This window comes from Python bivittatus, unplaced genomic scaffold (assembly GCF_059951505.1).
Source record: "Python bivittatus isolate LINGU-HERP-01145 unplaced genomic scaffold, Pbiv_v1 ctg000500_np1212, whole genome shotgun sequence".
Classification (NCBI taxonomy): Eukaryota; Metazoa; Chordata; class Lepidosauria; order Squamata; family Pythonidae; genus Python; species Python bivittatus.
In genome coordinates, this window is record NW_028277079.1 from 779,699 (window position 1) to 790,938 (window position 11,240).

The 11,240-nt window shown below is 59.1% G+C and overlaps 1 protein-coding gene across 2 annotated transcripts; it reads left to right on the forward strand.

Moving 5' to 3' along the window:
* The first annotated feature begins 1,356 nt into the window (after positions 1 to 1,356).
* ANKLE1 (ankyrin repeat and LEM domain containing 1) lies at positions 1,357 to 11,035 on the forward strand. 2 transcript variants are annotated; one of them, XM_088147339.1, is made up of 9 exons: positions 1,357 to 1,720; positions 2,302 to 2,454; positions 4,392 to 4,497; positions 5,458 to 5,548; positions 5,636 to 8,221; positions 8,564 to 8,726; positions 8,883 to 9,054; positions 9,519 to 9,648; positions 10,219 to 11,035. In XM_088147339.1, exons 1-9 carry the CDS (start codon positions 1,656 to 1,658, stop codon positions 10,377 to 10,379), a joined length of 3,627 nt encoding a protein of 1,208 aa, XP_088003465.1. In that variant the 5' UTR covers positions 1,357 to 1,655; the 3' UTR covers positions 10,380 to 11,035. The 2 variants fall into 2 exon arrangements, with proteins under 2 accessions (XP_088003465.1, XP_088003466.1); XM_088147340.1 differs by lacking the exon at positions 9,519 to 9,648 and having other exon boundaries at positions 10,219 to 10,345.
* The last annotated feature ends 205 nt before the right edge of the window (positions 11,036 to 11,240 follow it).

The window sequence follows — 11,240 nt, forward strand, 5'->3', positions numbered from 1 at the left end:
GGCAGTCCGTGCATCCTCCGATTCCCCTCGGCCTCTCTTGCCAGCTGCTGTTTGTGCTCTAGGAGGGCTTTCCTCAAGCCGGGGGGAATTCTGCAGGCGGAAAGGCCCATTTCAAGGCCGCAAAGGCGGCTTGCTGCTAGTTGCCCCCATCTCTGCAGGATGGGGAGAAGCCCTCTGGCTGCCTGGTTCAGTTTTCCCTTCCGGCTGGCTCCTGAAAAATGGTGGAAATTAGATTCTAGTTTCTCAGAGCCGGCAGTCGCCCAGTACACGTCACTAAGGAAGTCTTAGAGACCCACCTTCATCTGGGGTATTAGAAGGGCTTCCTTAGTCACTGGGCTTTGCGGCCGGGGTGGGATGACCCAAATTCACTCCCTTGGAGAGACGTTTGTTCTCTGCCTGCACTCCCTTGTCATTTTAAGTCCAGCTTGCTGCTTGTTTGGAGAACAGTGATGGGCTCACCAAATGTATCAAGCCAAAACAGAGAGTAATTAGTACAAACTGTGAATGAGTTCCTATATCGTTAAAAAAAAAAAAAATACAGTAGGGCAGTGTTTCTCAACCATGGCAGCTTGAAGATGGGTGGACTTCAACTCCCAGAATTCCTCAGCCAACCTTGCTGGCTGGGGAATTCTGGGAGTTGAAGTCCACCCATCTTCAAGCTGCCATGGTTGAGAAACACTGCAGTAGGGTGACCATTTTAGACAGTTTCTAGCATACAAACCTATTTTTATAAAATGGCATCTCTGCTCTTTCCTCCCAAGGGCTACATTTGGTCAGAAAAGGCACAGCTGCATTTGTCCACCGCTGTAGGGAGAAGGCAAGGAAGCCCCTTTAGCTGCTCCCTCCAAGTCCCGGCGCTTCCAGGGCTTCTAGGCTGCTGTTGCAATTCTCTGCTACAAGCAGCTTGTGTTAGAAGTCCTTGGCTCCAGAAGATGCTTCCAGTGCAGGTTTGATCAGAGTGAAACAGTTAAGTATTTAGCAAATGCAAACAGGAAGCAAAAGTTTGCAGCATGAGCAAACAAGAAATGCAACTTCAGATAGAATGGGGATGCAAATATATGTAAAAGCAAAAATAGAGCAAGTATCAATTCGGCCTTCCCAATTAACTTTCTGCGAAATCCGGTATACGCGTTAAGGGAGGGGTAAAAAAAACTCACTGAGCCGTCAATCAACTAGCTTGAGCCAATCCTATCTGACTATTCGGGAATAGGAGGGGGAGGGAAAAGGGGCGGGAGCATTGTGACCTGAACCAATCTCTGCAAAAGTGCTTTCTTCCGATTGGATAGTCAAGCAATGAATCAGGTTGGTGACGTATGTGCACGTCCACCCAATGAAAAACTCCGAGGAGGCCTGGGAGGGAAGCTTCAAACGACAGACACAAGATGGCGGCGCAGCGCTGATTCCGCGGCTTTGGCGGCGCCAGCGCCACTGACCGTCGACCGAGATGAGCTCGCTACGCTGGGCCGGGACGCGCTGACGCGAGCTGCCTTGCCCGCCCCGCGGCGACCACAGCAGACCGACCCCTTCGCCGCGCCGCCGCCGGGAGGCGATGGAACCGGCCCCTCTGCCGGCTGGGGAAGACGTGCGCATGCGTGCCGGCGAGGACCCCGCGCAGGGGCGCCTCTCCTTCCCCGCGGCCGCCCCCTAGCGGCGCCATGGAGCCCCGCGCCGCGCAGCTCGCCGCCCGGCTGTGCCAGGCGCTGCGGGGCGAGGACGACGCGTGAGTCGCCCGCGGGTCTTCCTGCGGGGGAGCGGCGGAATCTGCTTCGCCGGGGACTGCCGTGCCTGCCCTCCCTCTGGCGCTTGCGAGCCAGCCTCCCCGCGGCGGCAAAGGCACATCCGTGGGGGGCGGGCAGGTTGACCCCAGGGCCAGGGGCCCCGGGCAGTAACGGAGAGGCCTCTTGTTGCCATGGGAACCGTGATGCTGCAGCCGCCGCTCTTCCCCGCCGGATTCTGGAGTCGGAAGGGGCCTTAGAGGCCACGGAGTCGGCCCGTGCAGCGCCCCCGCCGACGACCCCCAGCCGCCCCTAGCGGAAGGGGCCCGGCCCAGGGCTGCTTGCGGAGCGGGGAGATTCCTCCGGACATCCGTCGCCGCTGCCCTCCCCCTCCCCCTCCCCCTCCCCTGCAGGCTAAACCCACCTGCCCGGATCCTTTAACTTTAACCTGGAGTCCAGACCTCTTGCCCACTTGGGGGCCTCCTCTGAGCTTCCCCCGGTCTCTCGGTTGTGGCTTAGGACAGGGGGAGGAACTGCCTGGGGGAGCCCCTCCCTTCTTGAAGTCCCCCCTCCCGCTGTTTTGCAGGGTGGTGGCTGCCCTGCTCCGGGAGGGAGCAAGCCCCAACGTGGTTCTGCCCGAGGGAGCGGCTGCCATGCACTTGGCTGCCGGCATGGAGCAGGACGATGGGATTCGACGCCTCAGCCTCCTCCTCCGGTATGGCGGGGACCCCAATGTCAGGTACGCAGAGGCGCTCCTTCCCCGCGTCCCTTTGCGCACACAAAGCTGCTGGGGGGCCAAGGCGATCTGGTGGCCGGAGGAGGAGCCGCTCCCTGATCCATTCTGGCAGGTCACGGTCCGGGCGGGAGTGACCCTCTCAGCCAGGTGGGCGTGGGTGGGGATCGTAGGATCGTGGAGCTGGAAGCGAATCCAAAGGTCATCTAGTCCGGCCCCGGGCGGAGTGGGGGAAAACCCATTCGGCCATGCTCATCTTCCAGTCCTCCAGAGACGGGGACGGGTTAACCTGAGCATTTCGTTCCTCGCTCGCTCTCGGCAATTCTGCTCTGTCTCACGGGGCTGCCGAAATCAAAGAAATGGGCCTTCCCTCCCACCCTGCTTTAGGCGCCACGGGTGGGACGTAATACAGTCATTTGGGGGCCGTTCCGACCAAGACGCTCCAAAACCGACCGGCGCTGTCGCCAAGAAAGGCTGCCTGGGGCTCAGGTACAGCTACGGCTGGAACCTGGCCTGCGCCTTTTGGGGGTTACTCAAAAGGGTCGAACGAAAACCTGGATGGCCAAAGCCATGATGGGTCCGTGGGCCTTCTGGGGGGGACGTGGCATCTGGAAGGGTGCAGCTTGGCGCCTAAGAGGAGTGTGTAGTAGGACTGGTGGGTGGGTGGAAGGAAGGAAGGAAGGAAGGAAGGAAGGAAGGAAGGAAGGAAGGAAGGAAGGAGAGGTATGTTGTGCGACTGGGAAACTAAGAGGAAGGAGAAGGAGGCCTCAGGTCTAAAGGACGATGGCTGGATGCTACCGAGGAAGCTGATGAATCCCTCCGGGCAGGAAGGTGCCGGTCCAGTTCTGGACAGAAGGGCTAAAATCTGCGCCGGAGAGCAGGAATCGGTGTGGTGGCTTCCGACGGAAACAGGCTGGGGAGAGCCGTGCGTGACCCACCGGAGCACGGTGGAACTGGTAGAACCGGCACGAATTTGGGGAAAATGGGAACGTTCTGGATGGAGGAATCCAGGGGAAAAAGTTATTCTGTTAGGTGACGTGAATGGATGGGCGCAAAGAAGACGAGAGAATGCAGAAACAGCGCCTGGGCCGTTCGAAGACGCAAGAATGAATGAGAATGGGGACTGTTTGGTGAACAGCAGCATAGGATAAGATCCCTTTATTTTGAATATGTGATTTAAGCTTTTATTCATCTGTACTGAAGGTAAAGGAATGAACATTTAAGGAAAGGGTAGAAGAGCAGTTTCAGGGCTAGGGTGGGTATTTCTTGCTTCTTTATGGCACTTGCTGGGGGTGGGAATATAGCAGTGCGTATGCGGTGTGATGTTTTGACGAGAGAGAAACTACGTATGTAACATGCCTACCCCTCAGACTCTCCCTGTTCAGAGGAAGCAGAACTAAGGTGCAGAAAAGGTAGGAAAACTAAGTGAAGCAAAGCTCTAAGAGAAAAATGGATTAAATGCATGATGAATCATTATAGAACCTATATTTAAGGCATTCAATTAACTGTCACTGAGTTCCATTCAAATGAAACCAAGTCGGATTTACTGTTATCCTGGAGTTTTGTCCTGGCCCCACTTCCTGCAAGGGAGCACCCCCTTCGGAGGTCAAAAGCGCCCCTGGTTCCAAAAAAGGTCCCCCCCCCCCGCTGAAGAGCTCGTGTCTCCCTGGTGGGGATAAAAGACACCCCCAGCGGAAATGCTCGCTTATCTGTGCCTTGCCTGTAAAAACCCAGATCTTGCATTCCTCTGGCTAGGGAATTCTGGGAGTTGGAGTCCACACATCTTAAAGTCGCTGAGGTTGAGCAACACTGGCTTAGACCATTCTGGGCCCTCGACCATCAGGTGTCCAGGGAAGCAGGTCTCTGAACCTCCTTCATTTTCCTGGACACTGGTGAAGGGACCCCAAGAGTCCATTTTCGCTCTGTGACCTCCTTTGTCCCAGATCTGGAGAAGACCTCACCCCCGTCCACGTTGCGGCCTCCTGGGGGTGCGCCACCTGCTTGAGACTCTTGCTGACGGAGGGAGGGGACCCTCTCCTTGAAGACCAGGTTGGTCCAAATGTTTCTGTCTCCGGGAAGTTGCGGGTGGGGCCTGCTACATCTGCCTCCCTTTACAACTTCACTTTGGGGAGGTGTGTCTGCTCGGCCAGGCATCGATCAGAAATCATTGATGCCGCTGCCTTGCCACAATCACTGAAGCTTACAATTGTGTTAAAGGGAAGAACGGCGTCTGATGACGCTTATTCGCCACTAAGTTTTATTATGCTGTGTCTTGGGGGAATTTGACTCTGGTCTCTGCCCCGAGGAGCCGACAGTGAAGGGAAACCTTGAAAGAGGAGGGGAAGGGAATGGCCCCTAAGCATTTAGAGCTGTTATGCTTTCACCTGATTTGCGGGGGCCCAACCTACCTCTTGAAGTGATTTACAGTTGGGGTCACGTGTGTCAAGGAGGATGAGTTACAAGAAGGTAAATAAACTTTCCTTTGCAGAAGGAAGAAAATTCAGTTCTTCGGGTTTCATGATTTAGGCCTCCTGCCTGCCTTATTTTATTGTGCAAGTCCTGTTTGGAATTTAAAACGTTCAAGACATAAACTATGGTTTATCCCCAACTTCACTCCTTGGACAGCAGCTTTGAGTGGAGCGAAGATGCATTTGCGCATGGCGGTCCAATACCCTTAGCTCAAACCATGGTTTTGGAAGCTCGCTTCACAGCAGAGTTTCAGGTTCCAATCTGCTGTCCCATAGCAGAGGGATATCACTGAGACCCATTTCTCCTATAGATGTGGCTTGGGGACATCTGTGCCCCACCTGTTCCAAGGAGAGGCACCCTTTTGGAACAGTTTTCAGCATTAGCTGCTCTTACGTTGAAGTTGTGGTGGACTTGATGCCTCCCCAGATTAAATGGAGCCCAGATATTAGGGGAGGGGCCTGGAAGGAGGCCCCCTGCAGGGAGAGCCGGGGGGGCAGGAGCACCCACCTCTTGACCTTCTGCCTTTCCTTCATGCCTCAGGACGGGAACACCGCCATTGATTTGGCTCTGGAGCAGGAGAATGAAGTCTGTGTCAGCATCCTGCAGGGCGAGGGGAGGAGCAGCTGGCTCAGTAAGTGTCTGGGCCCCGGGGGCCAAACCTGGCAAACGTGATCTTCACAAAAAGGCTTCAAATATCCCCCCCCCATCTTTTATGCAGCTCACCGAAGAGCAGAAAGCTTTCTCTCCACCATAACGGAAGATGCCGGGGAAACCGGTCCTCCTTCAAGGCTGTGGGACTCGTGCCGCTGCCCATCTGGCAGACGCCCACCGTCTTCCCTGAAGGAGGCTCGTCAGCACAGGGAGCAGTGCGGGGCCTCCTCCCAGCCCAAGGGAGCTGCTCCAAATTGCCTGGATCGGTCGGCCTCTTCATTTCTCACCGAGTGTTCCTGGCAGTGCCACACGCTGTCTGATCCGTCCGACTTTGGCATTCGGCTGGCAGCCTCCGCTGACCCCTCGCTCCCCTCCCCCAAGCTGGCTTCAAGTCATGCCAAAGCTCAGGCTTGCTGGGAGGGCGAGGTGGGGGTCACGGGTGTACACCAGTCTTGCGACATCCAAAGCACTGCAGAGGGAGGGGGCAGCTCCCCTCCAGGCCCAGGTGCGGTCCTCCTCAGACAGGCTTTCCTGGACTCCGAGGCTCTCTTGTTCCGGGGGGGCCGGACGACGCCACGCGCTGCAGAATCCTCTGCCAGCCTCGGAATTCAGGCTGAACTGGGAGCAGGCCAGCCTCTTAGCCCACAGGACCCCGGCGCTTGGGACCTTCCTCAGGACTGTGGCTTCCTCGATCCCGGCCTTGCGGTGAGGTTCGCCAGCCAGGACGGGACGGACGCCACCTCGCCTGGTCCTGTCTGTCTCTTCTCCCAGGCTGACTCCACAGCCGTGTTGGATGCGGAAAAGACCGTGGTTGACCCCGCCTCTCTCTTGGGGGCTGGCAGGACCCTGGAGGGGTGCTGTGTGAGAGGAGGGTCCCTGAGCAGGTGTTCAGCTGCCAGCCCCAGCCAGTATGCTTCATGCGTTAGCGAATGCTGTATAAGCACCGTCGAAGGCCCGGGATGTGGCCATGTTCAGAAATGGGAGGGCGAGGGGGCTGCCGTCTGCTGCTCTTCAGAGGCCTCTGACATCGGCCATGGAGGCTTGTGTTCTGGGGCACCAGCCCGCAACTCAGGAGGAGGTACGGAGACCCCCGTGGAGACAGGTCTCCGTGGCATGAAGACTGTTCCCGGCAGATCAGAAGGTCTGCAGCCCTGGCAAGAAGGAACTGCCCGGAGTCAAGATTTGGTTCTCCCCCACCCTACGAAGAGGGACGGTCCTGAGAACACGGGGGTTTTGCAGAGGAGGGAGAGCTGCGCTGTCGACCCCCCAGAGCTGACAAAGGCTCCCTTGGGAGGTTCTGCTTTGGTGACCGGAGGACCCATTGAGGTTCGGGGGTTGCCAGCGGAACGCCAGAGCACTGTGCTGTCTGAAGCAAGGGAAGGGCTGAAGGAGGTGGGTGGGAAAGGGGGTCTGCGGCGATTGGATCTCTCTGTGGGCACCCAGGATGCAGGAGAGAGGGAACCGAGCTCGTTCACTCAAGACACTGTCCCTGTCCGGCGGACATTGGAAGAAAGGAGTCACTTGCATGGCAACGGGAGTCCCGGTCCACTAGGGACAAGCAGCAACATGGGTGACACCGAGGTGGCCCCGTGTCCAGCTGCCAGCGTTGGGGAAGAGGCATCCGCCAGTCTGTATTCAAAGCTGCGATCGATGATGCTTGCGACCAAGGCCTTCCATTCCCCGCTGCTCCAGTCGAACCGAAAGTGCTGCCCTGGTCCGCCCCGACCCCAAAGCCCCGCGATTCGGCCGCTTCCACACGAGAGCATCAGCTCTTCCTCTCTCTTCAACGAGAGCCTGGAGATGCCACAGCGCCCCAGGCGAGTGAGAATCCCCAAGGGCCCCAGGCCAGCCTCAGACCAAGGGGCTGCCACCGTGAGTCTCAGGCGCCCGCCTCCCCCGGCCAGGGAAGCCAAGGAGTTGGAGGAGGGCAGATCCGTCCCGGCTCGTCCCAGCAGCAGGACGCCAGCCCTGAGTCCAGGACCTCACCCTTTCGCCTGTTCTCCAGCCAGCTCAGGGAGAGATGTTTGCAGAGGCGAAGACCCGTCAGGTAGGATGGGTTTGGAGGTGAAAAAGCCCCCTCCAGGAGACGGACAGACCAGTTTCGCTGCTCCGGAAATCCCAGAAGTTGGGGATCCAGAGGGCCTGGGTGCCCGAGGCTCTCCGGGCAAGAGGGCACAGAAGCCCTCCAGAGTTAGTTTTAGCCGACTGTCAGCGCAGGGGTTGTCTGCTGCTTGCCACCCAGGAAGGTTGAGCCCCATCAGCCAGGATGTCCCGCTGTCGCCTGGGGGCCGGCCTGCAAACTTGAGTGCCACGGAGCCTGTGGAATACCTGTATGTGGACGAGGACGAAGGGCACACCCTCATTGAGCGGCACATCCCCCCTGCGGAGGACTCCATAGCCAGCGCCAGCAGCTCCGAAGACACCATCATTTACGATTGGCAGACGTATGCCAGGGAAGCAGCGGGAGGCCGGGACAACAGGGGAAGTGCCCCCTTGAACCCTGGCCACCTGTCACATGAAGCTCTGGCCCGCAAGCTACGGGACTTTGGGGTCAACCCGGGGCCTGTGACGGCGCTCACCCGGAAGGTGTATGTGCAGCTCTTGGAGAAGCTGATCAGGGACCCGAAGACCACGGCCCCAAAGGGCTCTGCAGGTGGGTGTCTGTGGGGTCTCCGAGAAAGAGAGATCTCGGAAGTGGGCAGGAGACCCCCCGCGAGACGCGGAGGGTTGAAGGAGCAGAGCTTGGAAAAGGAAAGGCAGGGTGGGGGGCAGAAAGGAGAGGGAAAGACCTGGGCGCTGGTGTCCTGGGTGCAAGGTGAGAGAGGGTGTGGTCGTAAGGGACCAGGAGGAGGGTCCCTGACTGACCCCTGGCAGCCCCGTCTTCCCAGGAGAGCTGTTCAGGAAGAGAAGCCCTGACCAGGGCGAGGGAGGCATTTCACCAGCCAGAGCCCCCCTTCCGTGGGTCCTGGCCCCATCCTGCTCTTCTTGTGCCCAGCCTACAGCCCAGAGCTTGCTTTTGCCCTGGAGACCTACTGGATCCCTGATGCCAAAGCCGATGAAATGGCTCTGGCCGCGCAGTTTGACCAGCCGGACAAGAGCCAGCGGTGGCGGGAAGGGGTGCTCAAGTCCAGCTTTAACTACCTGCTGCTGGACCCCAGGTGGGTGTCGCCGGCTTTTGACGGAGGGGCGGCCTGTGGGTGGCTGGGGGGCCTGCCCGGGGCCCAGGACAGAGAGCCCAGCAAGCTTTGGGGGCCGCAGGGAGGCCATGCTGGGGCTGCCCCTGCTGATAGTCTCGTGCCTCTGCTCTTCCGCAGGGTGACCCAGAACCTGCCCTTCCGCTGCCAGTTCCTCAGCCAGGCAGAATGCCTCCGGACGTTCGTCAGTGCCATCTTCTATGTGGGCAAGGGGAAGCGCTCCCGGCCCTATCGCCATCTCTATGAAGCCTTGACCCACTACCGGGAGGGCCAGAGGAATTGGGGGGCACAGGTGGGGGCCAGGAAACTCGCTGTCAGAAGCTCTGGGGGGGCTGGACATTCAGGCGGGGACGAGGGTTCTGTGGTCAAGCCTCGGGCACCTGCACCAAGTGGAATGTCCGAATTCAGGGGCAGTCCGGCTTTGACCCCTGCGGATTGCAGACTGTTACGATAGAAGGTGACCTTTGTGGCTTGGCTTTGCAGAAACCTTTGGCTTAGGTGGCAGGTGTTTTGCCTTCCCCAAGGGGGGCTTGGACTTCAGTCCCAGAATTCCTGTCCGACAGAGCTCGTGGGTCTGAATTCTGGGGGCAGAAGGCTGCAATTTGGGGAAGGAATGGTGGCCGGTTCAGTGCAGTCTGAGTGCATCTTCCCCAAAGTCGGCCCTGAATCAGCCTAAAAGGATGGGGGGGGGGCTTTGCTCTCTCCATCTCTGCTGCTGGTCCCCTTTGATCACGGGGGTCCCTCTCTGCCCTGCAGGCCTGCTCCAAAGTCCAGCACATCCTGGAGATCTGGGCCAGCGGGCAGGGGGTCATCTCCATGCACTGTTTCCAGAACGTCATTCCTGTGGAGGCCTACACCAGGGAGGCCTGCATGGTGGACGCCATCGGTAGGGACACGGCACTTTGGAGAGGGTCTGGGGGTCAGCGTGACCCGGGGGCTCTGGCCAGGGGGCTCCCTCTCGCAGGCGGATCGGCAGGGCTTTGCTGGCTAAGAGAAGCAGCCCCGGCTGACACCCTCCTTCCTCGCCCGCCCAAGCTTGGCTCCCCTAGGATGAATCTCAATCACAGTCAGAATCTGCCCGCTTTTCCCCGGGGGCTGCAGGGCGTGCAGTTAGCCAGCCGGCGGCTTTCGCGTTTCCCCGCTCTGCCTCTCAGTGAAAACAGCCTAGCTTTCCTCCCGTGGCGACGCCAGGTCCCATTTTCTTTCTGCAGCACCCTGGAGCATTTGGCCATGGCAGCTCCCGCCGCCCCCACCCCAAGCCTTTCCCAGCCCTGTTATTCCCTCCTGAGACCCCGGGAGGGACTTTGCCAAAACAGCATTCTGCCCCAGGCGTTGGCATTTGGGCAGCCCTCTGCGCAAACAGCCGTGATGGTGATTTGGAGGTTCCCCGAGGGCGGTGGTTCCCAGCAGGGGAGGGGGCAGCTGTGTGACTGCAAGGCCTTTCTCTCCCCGCCAGGGCTGAAGATGCTGACCAATCGGAAGAAGGGGAACTACTACGGCACCGTGGCCGGCTGGCCCACGAAACGCCGCCGGCACCTGGGGATCTTCCTGGTGCACCGAGCTCTGCAGATCTTCCTGGCCGAGGGGGAGCGGCAGTTGCGCCCCGCTGACATCTGAACTGGCCCCTGACCGGGGGCCCCTCCCTCAACGGCAACCCAAGCGGAGCATCAGGGTCCAGCACGGCTGGAGCTCAGCCGAGGGGCGGGGGTGGCTCCCTCCCTCCCGCCCAGGAGGCGGCACGGATCCCGGGACTGCACATCACGCGGGTCTGGCTCTTGAGCGCCTGGGAGGGCTTGCCGCTGGCTGCATCCGTGCGTGGGAGCGATTTCAGGGCCCCGTGGGTCCAGGTTGCCCAAGGGGGCCGCGCTGCTTGCTTGTGCCCCTCTGTGGGGGGCTGGCACGCTTGGTGGCGTCGGAGCATCCTGACTCCAGACGCGTTGTGAGAGACGGTCCCTTCCGGAAGGTCGCAGAACGGAGCAGGGAGGCTCAGGAGTCCTTTCCAGAGGAGGAAGCAGCAGCCGGCTCACCTTCCAGCCATGCGTGGGGGATGCACGGGGTCTTTCCCGTTGTCCGAAGAGCTTCTGCCAGCCTCTTCTGTTCTGGGAAGGAAGGGTCCGTTTTTCTTTTCGTACAGGTTCTCTCTGTGCCGGAGAGCCCTTCTATGTGTAGCAATGGGGATTTTTAAATTCTGCGGCTGCTTTTCTATGTTTTTAAGGGTTTTCTATTCACCCCCCATCTGGGATTGGGGGCATTAAACGAGGTTGCGGGATTAGACCGGAGTGTGGATTCTGCCCTCGCGTCTGTTCTGGGGCCTTCCCCTCCTTTTCGAAACAGGGAGGGCGGTGCGATTGAGCAGGGAAGCGGGAGGGGGTCGCAGCCCCAGGGCCTTCGTCTTCCTTTATTCCCCCAACTTCGTGAAAAGAAATACTTGCTTCCTGGTCATTTTTTTTCCTTCCCTTGCTTTAAGAAAAGCAAGGC

What these genes read in the sequence shown, in the direction of transcription:
- ANKLE1 (XM_088147339.1), top strand. Translation starts at nt 1,656, where the DNA reads ATGGAGCCCCGCGCCGCGCAGCTCGCCGCCCGGCTGTGCCAGGCGCTG. An exon ending in GGCGGGGACCCCAATGTCAG is followed by an intron (nt 2,455 to 4,391) that starts GTACGCAGAGGC and finishes CCTTTGTCCCAG; the next exon opens with ATCTGGAGAAGACCTCACCC. An exon ending in ACCCTCTCCTTGAAGACCAG is followed by an intron (nt 4,498 to 5,457) that starts GTTGGTCCAAAT and finishes TTCATGCCTCAG; the next exon opens with GACGGGAACACCGCCATTGA.